The following is a 23,132-nucleotide window of genomic DNA, read 5'->3' on the forward strand; positions in this document are numbered from 1 at the left end:
TAACTGTCTGGACTAAATCAATGCAGCCATTTTTCTGTCAATTTCTGGAGATCCTTAATGGAGAATTAGAAGGTCTGTCCTTCTAGGCTGAGAACTACTAAGCTGATCAATAGAAGTGGTAATAGCTGGATGATTTGAAACACATATAACAAAGCTTATCGTTTTGCTGAATATTACAGCCATCAAATATATCTAAGCAGGAATGTGAAATGGAAGTTCTCTGTATTTCAGGACTTAAGTGGTGATGACAAAAGTAAAATTGATTTGTTTCCTCAGATCAGGGAATGTCTTTGTGAAACGTGTGGTAACTGCTGTTTAGTACATTATGGGATGCCAGTACCATTTCAGAAGACTTCACACAATGTCAATAAATGATTTGACATTTAAGGAGTAATCGAACATTGATTTGATATTCTTTCCATGATTATTTACATTAATTAATGTAATGCTATGACATAATGGCCAACGACTTTATATCATTTTGAGGGACACTTGCAGCTGGACATTGGGGGGGTTATTCAGACCTGGATTCAGATTAGCAAAATCGCAAAAGGATGATTTTCATCCATCTGCACATGCGCAGTGATCACATTGCACATGCACAACCCATCACATTGAATTGTGATTGACAGGTGATGGCCATTCGGGGGTGGCGATGCGGCATTAGGGGGGAGTGATGCAGGAAAAGCAGGCGTGTCATGGCCATTTTTGGGGTGGCTGGATGACGTTGCCTGTGTTTCCTGCGATAGTAAACATGACACCATACCGCATGCACATGCAGCCTGGCTGCGTATTCAGGGGTCTACCTTTAATTCCCGATTCTGCAATGCGATTGCAATTGAATTGTGATTGCATCGCTGGGTGTCACTACACATGCTGGGCAGCCTTGTCCTATGCTGGGCTGCCCCCAATATGCAATTTTATCGTTAGGATTCATTGCTATTTTAGAAAACTGCTACCAACTCTGAATATATTTAATTTTCAACATAAATGAATTTTCTAGCTCCCAGAGAATAAGATTACCTTGTTACCAGGGGGATATCCAGAACTTAATGTGCCACTTAGCAACTGTTTGTAGGGCCCCTACACCATTCTAGAGAGACACCTATCTCCACAGCAGTTGTTCATGCGATGACATATAGAAGTGGCCAAGTTTACATTATAGCAAACAGTGCACCCATTTCCTACTATGCCATAATATAGTGCCCCAAGTTTACAATATGACACATTGGGGGTTATTCTGAGTTGATCGCTAGCTGCTTTTGTTCGCTATGCAGCGATGAGGCAAAAAAACGGCACTTCTGCGCATGCGTATGCGGCGCAATGCGCACGCGCGAAGTACTTTTACAACGGCCGATGTGGTTTCACACATGGTCTAGCGAATCTTTTCAATCGCACTGCTGGCCGCAAAGTGATTGACATGAAGTGGGCGTTTCTGGGTGTCAACTGACCGTTTTCAGGGAGTGTAGGAAAAAACGCAGGCGTGGCTGGGCGAATGCATGGCGTGTTCACGACGTCAAAACAGGGACTGAATAGTCTGAAGTGATCACAAGTGCTGAGTAGGTATTGAGCTACTCTGAAACTGCACAAAAAAACTTTGCCGCCACTGTGTGATCTTTTCGTTCGCACTTCTGCTAAGCTAAAATACACTCCCAGTGGGAGGCGGCATAGCGTTTGCACGGCTGCTGAAAACTGCTAGCGAGCGAACAACTTGGAATGACCCCCATTGTACTGCCACCAGTACAGATGCCACGCATGGGTCCCAGTTCATATTGCTCAGCAGGCGATTCCAGGAACCTAAAAGACAACTTATCTGTATGCAGTTGAGAAGCCTATGAGCCCCATATTAACAGCATCCCTGCACTGTCTATAGCTGCACCCATGCTTGCAAACAGCTGTATCAAAATATGCAGATTAAAAGGGAAATAGAAATGAGTCTAGTAAAGCATATTTCCATGGTTGTGTCTATGTTCCCTTTGTGATCATTACCAGGAAGTGACAGCATGAGAGGGCAGAAGAGAACTTCCACCCTTATAGCACCTTAATGTTTTATCCATTCTCCATTTGTTTGAGGTTATTTTGTATTATCTATGCACCATTGTACCCACGTGGGCTCACTTGGCTCGCCACGCATCGGGCTCGGTGTCTCGCTCCGCTCTGCTTCACTCGCCACAGGTTTCTATTCCAAATAGTTGGTGACATGGACCCTGAGGCTTATGGGAAAGGTCCTCTCCACGAAGGGTAACTAGATGCTACCATATTTCCATCTCATCTTTTAATGAGAAAGGCGACAGATGTGCATTTTTATTTGAATCTAAGTAAACTTCGGCCACTTCAGGTGTTGGGCTATCAAGCCATAAAACGATTCACGTTGCTTCAGTTCAGCCCCGTCTTCTCCATACAGAGCAGCAATTCCCAGTATTATCTCCTATTGTGCACACTTCAGTTTTGGGGTCCCAAAAATTGTGAGTCTCCCATAACATCCAGGAGAGTATGTTGTGGTATATAGGAAGCACATATACTATCTTTAGAAAGCTGAGTGCAGTTCTGCAAGATAAGCAACATGCACGTTTTTTCCAAGGCGCATTTTGATTTTAGATTTACATGAAAATTCCGCCCAACTCATCGTGAGCTCATATGTGTAAATGAGCCCTAATTGTAAATCTCTAAAAAAAACATTTAATTGCGCTTATATAAAAGTGCCTAATTGCTTTCCCTTATAGAGTGTGCACTTTATTTTTCTAAGAAACATAGTATGATCATAAGGACTCTACCCTTTTACTAAGCTAAATATATATATTTTTTATAATTTAATCCTAAAATACCATCACTGCAACCAATCTTAAACTTTCAGAATGTCTAAACTAAACACTAATGCAAACTACATGGCTGATTTGCCACTATAAAAAAATATTTCATAAAATTGCAAACTTACATGAATTTACTGTTTCCTGCTAAAAGCTTATTATGAGCTGTACAAATATATCACTATAACAGTGCCCATAAACATCCTAAAAGCCGCTACAGACATTAAAAAATGCACATTACATCTAGCAAGTCCATCTGAAACTAGCCTTTACTGTTTACTTGATGGAAATAACAAGAAATCACAGTTTTCATACAACTCTACAGAAGTTATTTCAAGTGTTTCTGTGAAACACATCAGTCTTTGTTGCACTATGGAATGCTAATAAATACATGGCGCTTTAAAACAGTCCTACACATTATTCACGCAATATTACTGCAGAAGCAGGGAAATCTAATCTTGGCTGAAGAAATTGATACATTCCTCATAGTTTATTGCATAGAAAAAAAAGTTTGGGGAGTCAGAAAATAGATTTGTGGACAGAATATTGTGAAACTTAGTGTCTGCAAGACTGCAACATCCATTTTCCATCTACTTTATACTTCTAAATGCTGTGGAATAATGAAGCTTTATACATTTCTTATTTACAGAAATTATACAATATACACTTTACCTATACCTATCACATACAGTTATTTGTGGGTTAAATCAATACTCAGCAATTTATACCCCTTTTGCACAGAGCCGAGAACTGGGGTTATTGTCAGCGCCAGCCGGTCCAGGCTTGATATTAAAAGGTCGACCTGAATCTTGCATCCAGGATCCGAACTGGGTCACCACCAAGGTTGTACCCGGGTCCGACTAGGGTCGACTGCAGTGTAAAAGGCAGACCCGTGTCATGCCTAAAATGCTGCTGATTGGCTGGCTCTGGAGCACTTGGAGATGACATCATGTGTGAGCAGCGACAACCTGAGTCCTGGCGGCAGTGTGAAAGGGGTTGGTATATCTGAAGCCCCGATCACTTAGGTTGAGAGGTATCATGCATCGCATATTGCATTGGATATATCCTGCCACTTATTGCATTTATATACAGTAGGTGTTTATTAACGTTGTAAGCATGAATAAAAAGTGAATACAACTGTAAAGGGCAGCTCTTACAATAAGAGCATTGTGAAACTACTGGGTGTAAGACTCGGGAGTCCTACCGCACATACAGTGCTGTCTGCCTGCACATGTGCAAGTCGCCAGGTGGGGGTCAGGGCGTCAGAGAGGATGAGAGAGGAGAGTCCATAGCAGTGACGTGCGGTGAGGTCAGGGGCTGGGGAGGCACTGCAGCTAAACACCCCCCCCCCCCAGAAAAAAAAAGTGCAGTCCCCCCACACCGCTAAAACCAGCACCAGGCAGAACCAGCTAGGGGGGGGGGGGGTAATGCCATAGCAGGGGAGACATTCAGTGTGGGGTCCCCCTGCCATGCCATTAAACACCCCCCAAACCAGTCAAATGAAAATGGGGTCCCCCCTCCCTCCCAGGGCTTCTGGCGTCTTCACCTGGGGGACGCCACCTCCCCAGGGCTTCTGGCGTCTTCCTCCGGCGTCTTCACCTGGGAGGCGGCGGCCTTTAAGCTCTTTTGCATGGCCGCCGCCTTCCCAGGACTTCCAGCGTCTTCACCTGGTGGGCGGCGGCTGCTAAGCTCTGTTGCATAACCGCCGCCCATCCAGGACTTCCACGGCGTCTTCGGTCTTCAGGAGCTCTTCTCAGCTCCTTTCCGCCGTCGGACTGACAGCCGCTGCCTCACGCTGACTTATATAAGTCAGCGGAGGGGGCGGGGTGATGATGCGGCGAGCCATGATTGGCTCGCGGCGGCCATCTTGAATTTAAAAAATGACGCTGAGGTGCCATTTTTGAAATGGGTACCGCTTCCGCTGCCAAACTCTGCTGAACTGTCCGTACTGCCGTGTCCCGCCACCGCTACCGCCGCCAGCACCTCTGCCGCCCGGCCCGCCGCATCCCGCACCTCCGCCGCCACCGACGCCCACACAGTGATTGACAGCGGATCCAGTGACGGATCCGCTGGCCAATCACTGTGACCTCACTCACAGGGGCATGCTTTCATAGGTTGAAAGCACGTCCCTGTAGGAAAGCGGAACCTCTAATGGTGCCGCTTTCCCATGCAATTTCAATGGGCTTTTCCTGCCCATTGCTAGGCCCCGCCCGCTCCCGTCCTCCGCTCCCATATCTTTTCTCAATCACTACGGGAGGCACCACGATCGGTGCCTCCCAAACTAATTATGCACACTTTAATGATGTGTAAAATAATAAAGAAGATACTTATGTGTCATAAGTATCTTCTTTGTATTATTTTACTCATTAATGACAGGGGAGGCACTGCCTCCCCTGCCTCCCCTGACTGCACGTCCCTGGTCCATAGTATTCTATGGAGAATACCATCAATAGATGCCTATCGGGAACAAGCTCTGGAAAGTTTATCTTTATGGAGCATTGAGCATGATACATATAGGGAATGCAGCAAACCTCCAAAAACGACAGTATCCTGAGTTTTAACTTAATTTTATCCTTAGTATATCCTGACCTTGAACACATACATACACAATATGTAGAGATGCCCCCTGTAGTGATGCCCCCAGTGAAGATGCTCCCAGTGGAGATGCCTCCTGTAGTTATGCACCTTGTAGAGATGCCCCCTAGTAGCGCCGCTTACACACACACACAGAAAAACCCCCAAAAAAACAATACTCACCAGCCCCGCTCCTGCTTCCGGACCACTGCTGCCCTCTCCTCGAATCCATGGGAGAGACGTCATGATGTTTCTACAATAGCACGACACAGCCGCACACTGCCTGAGACGGAAGCCGGAGCTCAGGAGTGAGCTCCGGCCTCTGGCACCTGCTGCAGCTGAAGTGCGGCATGTGGGTGGGCGCCTGCGACCGTGCCCTCAGACCGCAGCGCCCTGGGCACCTGACCGGCTTGCCCGTGTCTAGAACCACTCCTGATACATATGTACATACTGCCATAAACATAAACACATACATACAAACAAACATAGAACATACTTACACACAGTCAAACACATAAAGGCACACACATACTGTATATATAGTCACAGCTGTTCAAATCGGATCTACCACACCCCCTTCCTGGTGGAAGGGGGTGTTGCACTGTGTCTGATAGGTCATGCCCCTTGTTGTGTGCTTCTTGCTCATCATGCCGAGCAGCCCGGCACTAAAGCAGTAGCTGGGCTACCCCCAGCCTACTCCATATGCACACACATACGCACAGTGGCCATTCATCACTGGATTGCTCTGCACAGGCTGCCGCTAGAGCATTGTACACAATGACTCACAGCCTCCCTCCGGCCATGGGACAGTGTGGCCCTCAGGTGGGACGGTGGGACAGTGCCTAAAAAGTGGGACTGCCCTGCTGAATAGCAGACTAAATATTACAAAGATGGAAAGTTAAGGAAAAAGTAGCAAAACTGTGAAAAAAGTACGCAGCATGGGAATCGCTACCCATGGGTTCCACCAACCATCTCCTGCCATATGGCACAAAAAGGATGGGTGTAGGAGAATACATCTGTAATCCAGCATATGTGCATACCAGTCCTGCTGTCTGCTATTACCACAACTTTACCATCAATTATTTAAGCTGTTGGATGGTTCAGAAGCGACAGTCATATATCATTATGAGGCATTATCCCAAGGCAGAAATGCTTCAAGTGTTCAATTCTCCCCTTCCAATGGCAAACCCTAATTTGCGTGTATGAATGGAAATGGAGAATTCTAACAAAGCATGTGGTCCATGTGTAATTGTATATGTACTCCTAACTTGACATTTTGCAAAACTGGAAGTCCAGTTTTAAAGTTACTGTAAGATAATGTCAACATACTGTAAATGAAGCTATACCTTAATTCACAGTACAGCTTTTAAAATGTACAATCATAGTAAATAATTATCATTTCGTAAATGTTACAGTATAGTACTTCATAACAGACTCAAGGGGGAGATGTACTAAGCAGTGATAAAAGTGGAAAAGTGAGCCAGTGGAGAAGTTACCCATGGCAAACAATCAGCGTTGACGTATCATTTATAATTTGCATACTATAAAAGTATACAGAGCAGCTGATTGGTTACCATGAGCAACGTCTCCACTTTTATCACTGTATAGTGCATATCCCCCAAACACTATTACTAGTTGTAAAATGTTCTGATGAAACATTTTTACGAATGGAACATGTCTCTTCTGGACAAACAGTCATATTAACCACGTCACTTTAAACACCACTGAAGTGCTACATTTGTACTGTTAAGGTGTGTACACACGGTGAGCTATTTTCTTTAGATTTTGACTATATAGTCAAAATCGCATGAAAAGTTAGTGCAGATCGCAAGGTGAAAGTCACCTTGCGATCCCGATTCGATCCTGATGCGCAGTCCCGCCAGGTCGGCATCTCAAGAAAAGATAGACTGTGTAGGCAAGTCAATCCTTGCTAGTTCATCTCACATGTCAATTACATCTCACATAAGCCAAAATCTCACATAAGCCAAAATCGTAAGCACACACAGTCCATATCTCAAGAAAAGTTAGTCAAAATCGGTGGTGCTGGGCTCCGGGGAGTTCAAGGGAAATAGCATAATCAAAATCGGCCATAGCAAGGATCTCACTGTGTGTACACACCTTTAGAGGTAGTATTCGTTTAAGGACTCATGTCATAAAATAATTAAATAAATAAATATAACACGGGACATGCACCTATTAAATACATTTATAAGATAGTTGAGATTATTTACTGACAGGGTACAGTACCAACAGCATCCAATCAGCATTTAGCTTAGTTTGATTGGTTACCATAGGCACATATATACTTTGTTACAAAATAAACCCCACAGGCAGTTTTAGTACAGTAAAAACGATTACAAATAAATAGCTTATTTTGTTTCTCTGCTAATAAAAACATCAAAGCTGATTCATCTAAAGACTTAACAGAAAAGCAAACAACACATAAGTAAATAAATATGAACCAAATTCTAATTAATTTACAGTACAATCTTTAAAAATACATTCTGTACAAATAATGTTGCAATGATAATCCCTAGAAAGAGGATATATATGAATGCATTAACACTAGTCAAACAAAACATAGTGAAGAATAACCAAAATATTGAAGGGAATTAAAATGGATGGTAAAGATGCAACAATGCTTTTAAAATAAATGCACAGAATACATAGCTTTTACTAAAGGTAATGTATAGCAAACTCTCTTACTACTCCTTGCAAACACTGGTCCCTGTGTAGCTTTTCTGTATGAACAGCAAGTTGTGCAAAGTGCAACATCAACTTAAAATATAAATAAATAATAATAGGATAAAATATAGATGAATACACTTAGGGCCAAATTCAATAAACCGTGGTAATTTACCATGTGGGGAAATCAGTGGTAGCCTTGGGCTTTTGCACCCGCGGCTATTCAATTACAGATGCTTTTTCTCAGCCAGTTAATATACCGGTAACGTGCGTTACCTCATAGGTTACAGGAAAAGTACCCAGAACTATGGGATTACGTGTTTGCGGCATCCGCATTAAAGGCGCTTACCATGTATTTTTGTGTGAGCATCCCTCAGGCTTTGACAGAAATCCACATTAAGTGCAGCCTGCAAGTTTATCACGGGCTGCCATGGGCTGTAACTTATTGGCCCCGGCAGACCAATTAGCCGTGGTTAAATTGAATCTGGCACTTAATACACTTTTGCATCTTTAGTAATAAAGCATTTACTTTTAAATATCTGCACTAAAGACACAAATAAATAAATACTTAAAAAAACTTGTATTTTCTTCCTTCTTGGCATTTTCTATTTATTTTTTTTATAATTTTTATGTCGTGGTGGTGGTAGTAGGGTGTTACAAAATAGGGAGTTTTATCTGTAAGTCCTTATAATAGACATATAAGTCACTTCCATTTTTTAATTAATTAATTAATTAATTAACTGTATAAGTCTCTGTCCCCTTTTTTAGAGTCTGTGGCATGGATTAATTACTCTGTAAACAAGTTCTTCCCTCTGTTACCTTTTATTTTTCATCCCTCCAATAAAAGGCTCTTGTTCTAGAAGTCCCTAGTGGTTCAGTTGTTCTGCTTTCTTGAAGCATGTATTTGATGTTTCTATCATATGAAGTTTGCTTCATCTCTCAACAGTACATGTTTAGCCCTTGCCTTTCCTGATGTAGGCTACTGGGTATAATAACAAAGCCTTAACATTTTTACATTTTATGGACTCCATCCTTGGCTCCTTAAATGTGAAATTTACTCAAACTGATCTTGATGTGTTTATCACCAAATATTGTGTACTTAGAATTTCATACGGAACTAATCTCCATTTTTAACATGTCATAACAGATATAAATGCAACCTGGTCTTGACACAAATATGATAGTAAATTGCACAATATTTAAGAAAAAAATAAGTATTAGTACTTACTTCATTTGTTTGCGGAATGCTAAGCTTTGGCAGTTTGCTCTTGCTGACTGGTACATTCACCTTTCCATCCAGTATTGCTCCAAAAGGCTGGTTGTTATATCCATCTTCAATTTCTGTTGGTGGTTTCAATTCAGGTGAGTCATTAGGTACTTGGTCCTGACCATCCATTGGTCTCACATATGCAGTTGGCTTTTGTGGCATCATGCTTGTTTTACTGTGAAGTCCGGGGAGAAAGTTTTGAGTAGACAGACCACTGGCCGCCAGTAGAAGGGATGTAGACGGGAGTGGGGAGATAGAGCCATGTCCCAAAAATTCTAAATCAATAGGTGACTTTGAATGGGTAATTTCTTTGTAAGCGTGTTCTCCACTTAATGATTTTGAGTGATTGTGTCTTCTTGCGTGAGAAGAGGATGTTGTGGGCACTGGTTCATCAATGCTAACACTTTTATGTTGGTCAATTTGGCAGTTGTAAAGGTCTTCATATCTAATTTGTGATAAATCATGAGATGAACTGTGTTTTGTCCTGCCTGGTTGTCCGCTGGCTTGACTTGACTGTGTACAAGTTGAGTTATGCCCACTATGTGGCCAATCGGTTCTTGATTTTCTAGTTCCCTCATGTGCTAAAGTGGAAATTGGTCCCACGGCTGAAGGTGGTGGCATTGTGGTGGATGAGTGGCTACTGCTTTGATGGCACTGGGCCACTCTATTCCTCTGCTCAGGGAAAAAGTTCTGTTCATTTTTCTCAACTGGTGTTTGTGGGACAGAATTCTTTGGAATTCCTACAAGATGACTCTGGTTGGAGTGATTAGTTAGTAAGTCTTTCATTTCATCGTAGTTTCCAAGTGTGTTCTGGACACGGTTTGCAAGAGCATCTCCTTTATTCGTCTATATTGTAAAAAAAAGAAAATATGGGTGTAACTGATTGCATTTTAAAGTACTGATTCAATATACAAAAGCATTAATAAAAAGAAGCTCCATAATCATCTTTATAGCAGTCCATTTTTCTTTTAAGACATCCAGCTTGAGGAGCTAAAGCAGTGAGAGGCAACCTGATAGGCAGATTGATACTGTTCAAAAAAGCACGCATTACCCTTCACTTCAGTAACAATTTTAAACATTTAGGGGTCTATTTACTAAGCATTGGATGGAGATAATGTCAATGGAGATAAAGTACCAGCCAATCAGTTCCTAACTAACATTTCACAGGCTGGGTTTGAAAAATGACAGTTAGAAGCTGATTGGCTGGTACCTTATCTCTGTCGACTTTATCTGCACTCAAGGCTTAGTAAATAGACCCCTATATCACAGAAAGAGACACCTCTATAATAACATATCAGCAATCATTATAAACAAGTGCTACAAGCTATAATGCATACAGGTACTTAATGACTTTTTTGCTCCCCGTCCAGAAAAAGCCAAGAGAGGAGATGCAAGTTACCACTACAGTTGCAGAGTTGGGCTCTGCATGTCATTAGGCTATACCCCTGTTATTGCAAAATGCATGAAACCTGGGTCTAAGGGGAGGGGCGGGCTAACAGGACTCTTTTCTCATTTAATTGCATCATATTGACTCTGTCCCCTCTTTACAGAACTATGATTTACCAGCATTATTTTCCTTATCTTGCCCACTTCACTGGGAAGTGGGCGGAATGTGGGAGATCCACGCATTTTTCTAAGGTCCAAGGGACTACCTGAAAAATTGTGAGTCTCACAGATCTTCTGGGAGAGTAAGTAATATGTTATAATGAACTTATATGAATAAAAAGCAGGAAGGAGATTTGACCATATGTGCAAGCTCACATGGCCACATATAATCACATGGGCTTGTTGCCCATCATTGGCTTAAAAGGATGTTGAGCTAAATAAAAATGTAGCAGCCAAACTAAAAAAAAACAATGTGAACAGTGTACTGAGTAGATACAGAGGGCTCTGCTTACAAAGTATGGATAAATTAAAACACTTCCCAAACAATTGGGTTATAAATATCCACCCTATTCAAAATTTGAATGCAAAAGTCCATTCGTTTCACTTGTGAAGTTTGGCTTTAATTGCTCCCAACTTAAACCATAGCAAACAGCAGACTGGCAATTCACATACTATAAATTCAGCCAACAGCAATGTTAGTAATACAACAAAGGTTCTCAATGCACCAACAGTTCAGATGTTAGGCATATCCATGGCTCAGCACACATGGTTAAGTCAAATTGACTGAGGTACTAATTATGGGCCTAATTCAGATCTGATCGCAGCAGCAAATTTGTTAGCTAATGGGCAAAACCATGTGCACTGCAGGGGGGGTAGATATAACATGTGCAGAGAGAGTTAGATTTGGGTGGGTTATATTGTTTCTGTGCAGGGTAAATACTGGCTGCTTTATTTTTACACTGCAATTTAGATTTCAGTTTCAACACACCCCACCCAAATCTAACTCTCTCTGCACATGTTACATCTGCCCACTCTGCAGTGCACATGGTTTTGCCCATTAGCTAACAAATTTGCTGCTGCGATCAGATTTGAATTAAGCCCCATGTCACCTGTGGCCAAGCATGGATAAACTTAAAACCTGAACCACTGTTGAGCCTTGAGGGCTGCATTTGAAAACCTCTGTAATACACTGTGGATTGGTGATACAGCAAAATTTGGGTTTGCATTGTTGGAACTTTCAGAGAAAAATCGATTTGCATGTGATTTCGCTCATCTCTAATCATCAAGCAAAACATGAATATAGTAATTCTGCTCATAGTTATTCCTACCTTTTTTCCCCACAACGCAACATATAAATAAGACCCATACTTTACATAATACATATAATGTACAATCATTTAATAGCAAGCATTATTTTTGCATTACAATTAATATATAGGCCCTCATTCCGAGTTGATCGGTCGCAAGGCGAATTTAGCAGAGTTACACACGCTAAGCCGCCGCCTACTGGGAGTGAATCTTAGCTTCTTAAAATTGCGACCGATGTATTCGCAATATTGCGATTACTAACTACTTAGCAGTTTCAGAGTAGCTCCAGACTTACTCTGCCTGTGCGATCATTTCAGTGCTTGTCGTTCCTGGTTGACGTCACAAACACACCCAGCGTTCGCCCAGGCACTCCCACCGTTTCCCCGGCCACTCCTGCGTTTTTTCCGGAAACGGTAGCGTTTTCAGCCACACGCCCCTGAAACGCCGTGTTTCCGCCCAGTAACACCCATTTCCTGTCAATCACATTACGATCGCCGGAGCGAAGAAAAAGCCGTGAGTAAAATTACTTTCATCATAGTAAAGTTACTTGGCGCAGTCGCAGTGCGAACATTGCGCATGCGTACTAAGCGGATTTTCACTGCGATGCGATGAAAAATACCGAGCGAACAACTCGGAATGAGGGCCATAGAACTACCAACATGTGGTTGTTTTAATTAGAATGATCTTTTGAAGCACACATTTACTTATTATTGTGATTGCAGTTTGGTCTAATTATATAATCTCAGAGGATCTACAAAACATTAAAACAAAGAGGTATATTTACATCTTACAGTCGAAAGAACAAGGGCATGAAATCACCGTTACTTACTAACAGTCCCTAGGTTTTGTCATTTTTAGTGGCAGAAATTACATTTAGCTAAGCCAAGAATAAGATCTTTGTTTATAAGCTGTCTCCTTCAACAGAGTTGCACAATGTACCGTTTGGGAGCCAGCCAAACATAGGCTCTCTCCTTTCAACCTCCACACTGAAAACAAGAGGATACTATTGTGCTGAGGACAGAGGAAGAGGACGTATGATGCACTTGTTAAATACTTGCATATTTGTTCGATTCCCTTGCACACAGTTTAACTCGTTATCACAAAGAAAAACAACCATTGCTAAAGAATCAAGCCGATTTATTCTCAGCTTAGAATTATGTTGAGCAAATGGTTTACTATATATTGCTGCAGGTCTTAAGCAATGTGAATATGGTAGCAATTTTATTATTTGCTTGTCACTTTCACATAAAGCCACACTGGTGTCATTCAAACCTTAAATACGACTGATTGCCTGCTATAAACCAAATAGAACTTTGTAATTACCTAGGAGACAGAGGACATTATTATTATTATAGTATTAAAGTACATAGTGAAGCTGTTTCATCCCTTACATTTACATAAGATAACTTTTCTATTCGGTAACAAATAACTGCAATAGAACAACTAAATAATTTTGCTTTTCCAGCCAAATACTTAGCCTTCAATTTAGTATATATATATATATATATATATATATATATATAAAGAGAGCGAAACGGGCGGCACTCCACGGATTCAAACACATGAGACAGCTACACAGGCTTGATTTCAACGTTTCAGGTGCTACTTTAATGGCACCTTTCGTCAGGATTGCCTGTGTAGCTGTCTCATGTGTTTGAATCCGTGGAGTGCCGCCCGTTTCGCTCTCTTTGCATTTGTTCCGTCTGGATCATGGGAAGGCACCCAGGTATTTAAAGTAACTTACATGGAGTGCCGGTCATACTGGAATTGTATATATATATATATATATATATATATATAGTAAAAAGAAGGCAGCGGCACTCCGTCAGAATAACTTGTCAAACGTGTATTAAATAACAATGGTCACATAACAACCAACGTTTTGGGGTCCTAAGATCCCTTTGTCAAGGCGTGAACCCTTGACAAAGGGATCTTAGGACCCCAAAACGTTGGTTGTTATGTGACCATTGTTATTTAATACACGTTTGACAAGTTATTCTGACGGAGTGCCACGGCCTTCTTTTTACTATTTACTGCATCAACTGCTGCGGAGGGCACCCAGATTTGCAATTTTCTACTGGGAGTGCCGGGCATTTTTGCACTGTATATATATATATATATATATATATATATATATATATTTTTTTTTTTTTTACCAAAATAAGTTATTATTGTTGTCACTATCCACTCACACCTGAACAAGCTGGAGGTGAAAGAGTTAGAACTGTAACTGAATGGTTGTATTGTGAATCAGCTGTTCAGTGCAAACCTCTACAATGGATATTTCTTCATATGTTTCCGGTTTTAGCAATATCATTCTCAGAGTGTATGTGTTAGAGGGACCAGTTATCAATAACATGCTAAAGTTAAAACGAAAATCTATTTGTACTATGCATTCAGCAAGTAAGTATATGAAAATGTGTTTTTAGATACCATCCTACATTACCCAAATTGAACTTCAGTTACAGTACAGCACATAGGGGTACCATAGTACCGAAGAAGCTCACCCTCCACCATAACATTTCAACAGCATTGGTAACTTGGTATGCATGAATCCACTCCACACTTTTTCTAAACGTATTGGTAAAGCTAACTGGACAACTGCAAAGCGTCAGACCCTGAGGAAATGGTGCTTATAGTTGAGGCAATGAGCAAATTTCTCAAAAATTGCTTGTATGGCAGGCATGGGAGCCCCGCAGTAGTGGCTAATCCCATCTAAAATAGTCCCGGCAACAGGAAAATACATTGTGTTCATATCTGCTCGCCACCTCAGGAGGCCGCAAGCAGAACTGTCGGTGCTGGAGGACTGTGCCCAAACAAGAGCACAATTGAGTTGCCCCACAAGTGTCTACTCACCCCATATAAAAATTCATACTTGGACACATTTATGTTGCAGGTATGATATTTTATTTTCATCATTAAAAATGTATCTAATTTTTATCCACTCCATATATATATATATATATATATATATATATATAAAATGTGTTGCTGTGGGAGGTGGCACTCAGAGGACTTCTCATAGAGAAACACACTGCACAACCACAAGTATAGTACTGCTTGCATAACATCTGTGTATATATATATATATATATATATATATATATATATCTCCAATACAGTCAGACCAGCACTCCCAAATACAACTGCACTTGGCTCCGGTGCCCTCAGCTCCAATATTGTAGAAAAAAAAAAATATATATATATATATATCCACAGAATGGAGGCGGCACTCAGAGACTGTGTAGGTAGGTGAAAAACAGCCTGTGTATTATACATGGGCTGTTTTTCACCTACCTATGCAGTCTCTGAGTGCTGCCTCCATTCTGTGGATATATCAGGATTCTTACTCCTTGAGGAAGGCACCTGAGCCAGTACCCAGGTGGAGCGGAGAGTGCCAGACCACATTGAGGATTTTATATATATATATATATATATACACACATATATATATATATATATTTTTTTTTTATATATATATATATATATGGGTTTTTTTTGTGTTTTAGTTAATATCTTCCATATAAATGAATTACATTGTATTTAGAAGTAATAAAAATCCAGCCTACCTTGTCATTCAGGCTTACCTTGTAGGGCTCCCCGAAAAGATTAAACCCAGAGGCAAATAGATCTTCATCTTGCTGGACCTCCTGACTTCTTCGCTCCCATTCTTTTCTTTTGAGTGCATTTCGGTCTTGTTCATAATGACTATGAAGACAAAAAGGGAAAAAACACATTATTTGTCTAGAAAAGTATATTTTACCTGCAGACGTCCATTAGTAAAACACTTCATACATACTACATGCCTAGACATCTACACAACAGCACTTCAAACCTGATTATACCAGACAGAGGTTTAATTATTCATGTACTGCCCATGGCTAACATAAATGTCTGCAAAGAAGGCATTAAATGAAATAATGAGCATATAGTTATAAGGTATCCCGTTTTAAGGGAAAAAAGGTTAATAATAAAGTATATTGGAGCACCGATAGGGGCAGATTGAATTAGACATAGGCTGCCTTCAGCACCTTGCGATGAGTATATAAGCGCAATTATAGACTGTAGTAACTGGTTGCTGATGGCACCTCTATAGGCTGCAGGCAGGAATGTGTTGATAGCTACATCTTGTGAAGCTGCTGGAAGCAGTTCTGGTGGCAACTTGCAGGTAATTGGGTCAGCCCTATAGTGACATCGTTGCTTAATGTAAATACTTTTGAGTGAGAGTCTCTGAGTTTGTCCCTGGACATTTTGTCTCTGAAAATATCCCAGTTATTCAATGCTGACCAAATGTGTAGTACGTATATCTTTTAAAATAATATTTAATAAATATGACAGTTTAAAATAAATACATGATAAAATAATTGTAAGTGAACATATCATGCTGGAGATTGTATAACTATAACTTCCCAACGACGAACTGTCCCTCAAAATTATGTCCAATGTTCCACAATTATGCAATGGAAACAAAAGGGATCTCTAAAAGGGATCAGTATGATTTACCTACAATCAAAATCCTGATGGTCAAAATACCAACAACAATTGACCGATGGGCAAAATACCGACAAGGTCAAAATACCAACAACAATTGACCGATGGGCAAAATACCGACAAGGTCAAAATACCAACAATAATTGACCGATGGGCAAAATACCGACAAGGTCAAAATACCAACAACAATTGACCGATGGGCAAAATACCGACAAGGTCAAAATACTGACATGGCCAAAATATCGACATTTAAAATGTTGACATGGTCAAAATACCGACAGGTCAAAAAATAGACACAAGTTTAAAAAAAAAGTGGTGTGTATGTCGACATAGGTCGACATGGACACCTTATAAGCGTACCGCGTCCCCTCGCATGGCTCGCTGAGCTCGCCTTCCTTCGGGCACATTGCCTGGCTGCGCTAGGCACACCATTATATTCCCCCTCCATGTCCACTAGGATGGTAAAGTATGAACAAGTTGGTTTCAAAGAAAAAAATCATGAAAAACTCATGTAAATTTTTTGACCTGTCGACATTTTACATGTCGGTATTTTGACCATGTCAACATTTTTAATGTCTGTATTTTGACCATGTTGATATTTTGACCTTGTCTGTATTTTGAACATCGGTCAATGGTTGTCGGTATTTTGACCATCGGGATTTTGATTGTAGGTAAATTGACTGCATCCCTCTAAAACCAGACCTTGCATTTGTGGTACCAAAGGCCACACCATACTGACACTGTCTTTATTCACCAAAATACGGCATTATGTTTGAGTTAAGAAAAACAAACCATAATTTTAAGGACTGATATAAGAATACCTTCAAAAAGAGCAACTCTAATTTTTTTTACAATTGGGAAAGTTACATACTGTACAGTATATTCTATGTTGTATTTACCCACCTAACCATTTGAATGAAATCCATCTATTTTTACAAGGCTTGGGTGTAACACAAACACGTTAGCCCTTGGTTTTTTTTTTTTATTAGTATTGTGACTTATGTCGTTTATCATACTGAAAAACTGTATCAGAGACATAGACGTGCTTAAATGTTTTTTTATTGAGTAACTCTAGCAATACAAAACATCAGATACTAATGCTTTTTTGTGTTGCATCTTAGGCCAAGATTTATCAAGCCTTGGAGAGTGACAAATTGCACAGAGTAAAGTACCAACCAATCAGCTCCCAACTGTCATTTTTCAAACACATCCTGTAACATGGCAGTTAGGAGAGGGTTGGTTGGTACTTTATCAACATGCAAGTTATCATTCTCCAAGGCTTAATAAATCTGGGCCTTACTTTTGTTCGTGTACTAATCCTCCTATAGCCTTGACAAATTAAAGTTTACATTTTTGATGATTGACAACTTCTACAGAAATAAGGCGGCACTCTCCAGACTTTTAATGCTAATTAAAAGACAGAGGGGCAGATTTATTAAGCTCGGTGAAGTGATAAAGTGGAAGGTGATAAAGAACCAGCCAGTCAGCTCCTGTCATCAGCCTGTAACATGGCAGTTAGGATCTGATTGGCTGGTGCGTTATCACCTTCCACTTTATCACTTCACCGAGCTTAATAAATCTGCCCCAGAGTCCTTTATTCCAACGTCGCGTTTCGAGGGTTCTCGCCCTTGGGGACAAGCATAAACACACATATAAATACAGGTTCAGTATCCCTTATCCAAAATGCTTGGGACCACAGGTATTTTGGATATGGGATTTTTCCGTATTTTGGAATAATTGCATACCATAATGAGATATCATGGTGATGGGACCCAAGTCTTAGCACAGAATCCATTTATGTTTCATATACAGCTTATACACACAGCCTGAAGGTCATTTTAGCCAATATTTTGAATAACTTTGTGCATTAAACAAAGTGTGTGTACATTCACACAATTCAGTTATGTTTCATATACACCTAATACACACAGCCTGAAGGTCATTTAATACAATATTTTTAATAACTTTGTGTTTTAAACAAAGTTTGTGTACATTGAGCCATCAGAAAACAAAGGTTTCACTATCTCACTCTCACTCAAAAAATTCCGTATTTCGGAATATTCCGTATTTCAGAATATTTGGATATGGGATACTCAACCTGTACCTACAAAGTTAAAATCAATCAGCCAACAAGCAAACTCACTTGGCCCGCACTGCCTGATGTACGTGTTTATGTGCAGTGCTGAACGGTGGAGGTAATAAACACACATACAGTAAATATGCATATCTGTTTATGTTTGTGGTTTCTGTTTGTTTTCTTGCAACACATTATTACAAAGAACAGTTAATACCCATATCTAGAGCGATAATAAATTTAATCTCTGTAGAGGAGATAACCAGTGTGGATTACATGACTGTTCCCTTCCAACTCAGCATGGCGTGCTCCTGAAATCTTCACATGGAGAGATATAATGAGGAATGAAATGTTCATTGCTGAATCTTTAACTGTGTATAAAGTCACTGATTTCTGACTGAAACCACAATTACTAATTTGAAGCACTAGCTAATTAAAACCACAGCTATGTATTTAGCCTCTTGTTATACCTACTGCAGTTTATAATTATGAGGACCTCTTTATCTACTCAATTAAAGTTCTTATGATTCAGAAAACCTGTATTTGATCCTGTAAACTGTACTGAGCAGAGGGAATTAATGTAATGTAACATTTAATGGCTTATGTGCCTACGCATCTTAACTGCTACTGGTTTGTGCTATGTGCATGCTTACTTGTGCAATGTCACAAACACATAGATATATACAGCGTACAAATCTAATATTCAGGCCTCATACACATTGGCGCTAAATACCTACATTTACTGGCATTTAAATGCTAGTACAAAACGTGTAATTGGGGGAGATACTATTACCATTTGTTTACAATGTCACAAAACCAGATTGTGCTTTTAACTTAAATTGCTGCCTTTGCTGCATTTTTTCCCCAAACACCAATAGCTACCAGGCCTAAATGTCCAATCATCCACTAGCTTGTTATCAAAAGTTTAATTTATGCACACCGCTAATAATGAACTGTCATTCGAGGACAGGACAAAGAATGGGTTCAGCATATGAACTGGTCTATGTTGTTAGAAAGAAGTGCATACATGCTGGGCACTAGGACCCAGGGACATCTGTCCTTTAATCTGATGTATTAGTGCACATGTGACTGCACCCATCTTGTAGAGCCTTAGTACAATGAATCTGTATAGGGGGAGTCCTGGAGTGCCCACCCTAACTAAACGTAATGAAAGGTGCTACCTTGCTGAGACTTGTAGTGCCGACACAGAAAAAAAGAATGCAGATGCCCTCTCCAAACATTACTAATAAGAATTTTAATAATTGTTGCAATTTAACATCAAGTAAAAGTGACGTTCTTTGAATAATTTTGGGCCTAACCACCACATCCTGGTAGCCTCATCATTGGGTAGGTCCATAACATTCTAAAAGTTCAAGTCTAGGGTGTGGGATATCTCGGCCCAACCAAACCACCCCAAAGGCATCACACTAGTGAGAGATAGCAAGTAAAGTGTTAGAGAGTATTAGATAAGAAAATGCAGTTACTACTGTATGAGTTAAGTGTTATATTGAAAAATAAAAACAATAGGGTGCTGTAAAGTACTAAAATAAGTGTTACATTGTGATGTCCAGCCCGGCAAAACCAACTCAGGGAGCTCCATGCCCCAAACTCTCCCCGTTACTAACAAACTATATACATTTATACAGGTCCTACCATTAATAGTGCCTTGTTCAATGTACAGTCAGCAAATGCAAGGGTTCCTAATTAAAAATAATCAGGGGCAGGAGAAAGGTGTGCCAATCCAAGCTGATAGCTGTATATGTATGCTCATATTCTACTGTAGATACATATACACAATATAGAATATATATGGGGTGGGCGCTAGACGGTACACCCTAACTAAACTTAATGAGAGGCGCTACCATGTCAACCACAAGATTCACCTCTATTAACCTTGTGGTTAGAGATGATAACGACAAGGTTACTAGCGGTGAACCTTGCAGTTCCCTTCATAGGATACAATGTAGTGGTTCTCACCATAGACTTAAATGGTGCTTTCCTACCATTGAGGTCTAAGTGGGTTGGTTTGAGTTACAGCACAGTCAATCATGGGCAGCTTTAACAAAGGTGCTGTCTGATTGGCTGGCAGGTCTTTAATGACAGAAGTCACCGAGGTCCAGGCAGTCACATAGTGTAAATGTATGTGGTCATGCATACACTTCCACATGTCCATCTGGTTCGGGTTTGTACTTTGTTATTTTTTTAACCCTTTGAATGCCTACATGGACTGAAGAGGACCTGATCAATGCTAGGAATAGGTGAGTATGGGATTTTTTTTTTACAGAGGTTACATGGATGCTACTTGGAGAAGTGGACATGAATGGCTGGTATGTGTGAGTGTGCAAGAGCGTTTATTAAACTTACACTTTCGATGGTGTGTGGGTCATGTTATTTTTTAATATGTCTTTTATAGGAGGACTAGAGGTAACAGCGGGCCCTTCAATGCCACACATGCTGGTACTTGTGGTTCTTCAAGTACCAGCATGTGGAGGAGGCTTGCTGGAACCTGTAGTCCCTCCGGTAAAAGACCACATTAGTTCTATTTTTCCCCACTCTCTAATAGACTATCAACTCTGCACCCACTGCCAAGAGTGCTGCAGATAGCCCCAGGCTTCAGCCATAGCCTTGGGTGCCTAGAGGAGGGAACCCCTTTATTGGGGGGATCCCCACTCCCCCAGGAAACTCCTCCCAGGGCTGACTAGTAAAGGGGGTTAATGTTACGACCAGTGATTTCTGTGTTTCACTGTTGTTTATGGAAATTACATCAGAGTTTGGCCGATGGTGTATTTGATCTCATATCTATGTCCACCTGTGTTCTGTATTTCTATTTGAACAATCCTATGTTTGTTCTTTAGTAAGTTTCCGTGTTTTAAAAAAAATACCCTAACTCTCCTGTGTTTGCCAACTTGGGCAAACATTAAGCTTAGCAATTTTACCCTTATTGGCAGTCTCCCGTCTGCTACAAAGCCCTTCCTGGTGTACATCTGTGGGTTAGAATGACCAATGGTCGCTCACAGTCAGCTTCTGTGGGTGCTGAAACACCGATTGGTACATCATTAGATAACTCATCAGTTCCATCATAGAAACTTGTACCAGCCCTATGGCAGGTACAGTTTCCCCATCCAAGAATGTGAGCAATTGAGCGTCTATGTATGCAACCACTTTCACCAACACATACATCTATGTCGCATACACTCTGGGTAACGCATGCACCATAGGAATTTATAGGGATTTACGCACATGCACAGAAGCAAAAAAATCGCTCAACTACCTGAACATCGGAATTGCGTGTGGCTCTGAATCAGGGCCATTGTTTCTTTGTCTGCACATAGTTGGAAAATGGGCCACACCCAGATGATATCATTTAAGACTTGTTTTAAATTGATGAGGTGGTTTCATTTCAACTAACATTTTACTCAGCTTAATGCTATGGTCCCTTACTTGTTCTTTGGGCTCCAAATAAATTACTATGAGTTGTATTTTTACAGTAGCTGTTGGCTTGTACATAATGCAGCATTCAGAAGATTTTGCAAATTGGAAAGAGGAGGGTTAATTTAAACCTGAGACATTTTAAACCCCGAGGCCACGGCTATTGGTTAATAACTTTGCATAAAGGAGTTAATGCTTTGGTGCTGTTAATTAACTTAGCTTTGGGAGAGATAGATGTTGTTTGAATAAGCCCTGGCCTACTAGCTTAGTAAGGGACGTGGTTGGCTGTAAAATATTAGGAGTAGTTGGTTCCTGTTACAGATTGTTTCCTGGAAGTTTTCTCATCCACAGATGCTAAGTTGGTGGGTCCCTGTTGAGGTATTTTTGTTTTTGGTGTTGTGACATGGTTCATTGGAACTGTAGAACGGCTGTTATTAAGATTTTAGTAAAAAAAATTGTAATTGAGTGTGTGCCCTCCCATAGTTTACTGAGAATAATGACCCTGGATGTGTATGGTGACACTATCCTTCTGGATGGATAGTGGTTCACCACAAGTTGCTTATAAGGGAAGATGGTTCACCAATGAATGTTCAGTATGAATGTTATGGGTATCTTGCCATTCTTATATTGCTACTATATTTTTTTCCTTATAATGTATTTCTTCCCCCTCCGCCTTTTTGTACAGTATGTCAATAAATTTTGATCAATTTATGATACCGTTACAGGGACGAAAGGGTATTACCTAGTAGTTATCAGCCGCTAGGGAATTTAATACACTTTACATTAACTTAATTTTTGGATTATTAGATCTAGTCTTCACCAGAAAAGAGAACACATATCTGAAGCCTGGCAATTGTTAATAGTTAATTGGTAACCAAGTTACAAACACAGAAGTCATAACCAAAACCTTCCAGATGTACCTCTCATAGACTATTTGAACCCATAAAATACAGTAGAAGCTTTAACTGTGTATATATGTGATATGGGTTCATAAAAAGCACAATGATGTGTCTTTTTCCCCATTGTATAAAACCAAAACTTTCCCAGTGTCAAAATAATACACCAATTTTGAAAAACATCTTTAATGAAATTTGCAACACACAGAACACAG

At 40.4% G+C, this 23,132-nt stretch overlaps 1 protein-coding gene and 1 long non-coding RNA gene across 7 annotated transcripts in view; one reads left to right on the forward strand and one right to left on the reverse strand.

The window, feature by feature from the left end:
- AFF2 (ALF transcription elongation factor 2) overlaps nucleotides 1-23,132 on the reverse strand; it is a 741,379-nt gene that overhangs the window by 486,612 nt on the left and 231,635 nt on the right. For 4 of the 6 annotated variants that reach the window (XM_063937399.1, XM_063937400.1, XM_063937397.1 and 1 more), the window contains exons 2-3: nucleotides 15,597-15,735; nucleotides 9,295-10,179 (exon numbers count right to left, since the gene is read on the reverse strand). In XM_063937399.1, the coding sequence (XP_063793469.1) occupies nucleotides 9,295-10,179; nucleotides 15,597-15,735 (1,024 nt within the window). The remainder of the gene's footprint in view (nucleotides 1-9,294; nucleotides 10,180-15,596; nucleotides 15,736-23,132) is intronic. The other 2 variants (XM_063937401.1, XM_063937398.1) reach the window with 1 other exon arrangement.
- The window catches only part of LOC134949054 (uncharacterized), a 59,199-nt gene that overhangs the window by 28,581 nt on the left and 7,486 nt on the right, over nucleotides 1-23,132 (forward strand). The gene's annotated exons all lie outside the window — the stretch shown is intronic.

Source organism: Pseudophryne corroboree, chromosome 8 (genome assembly GCF_028390025.1).
Source record: "Pseudophryne corroboree isolate aPseCor3 chromosome 8, aPseCor3.hap2, whole genome shotgun sequence".
In the NCBI taxonomy this organism is placed as follows: domain Eukaryota; kingdom Metazoa; phylum Chordata; class Amphibia; order Anura; family Myobatrachidae; genus Pseudophryne; species Pseudophryne corroboree.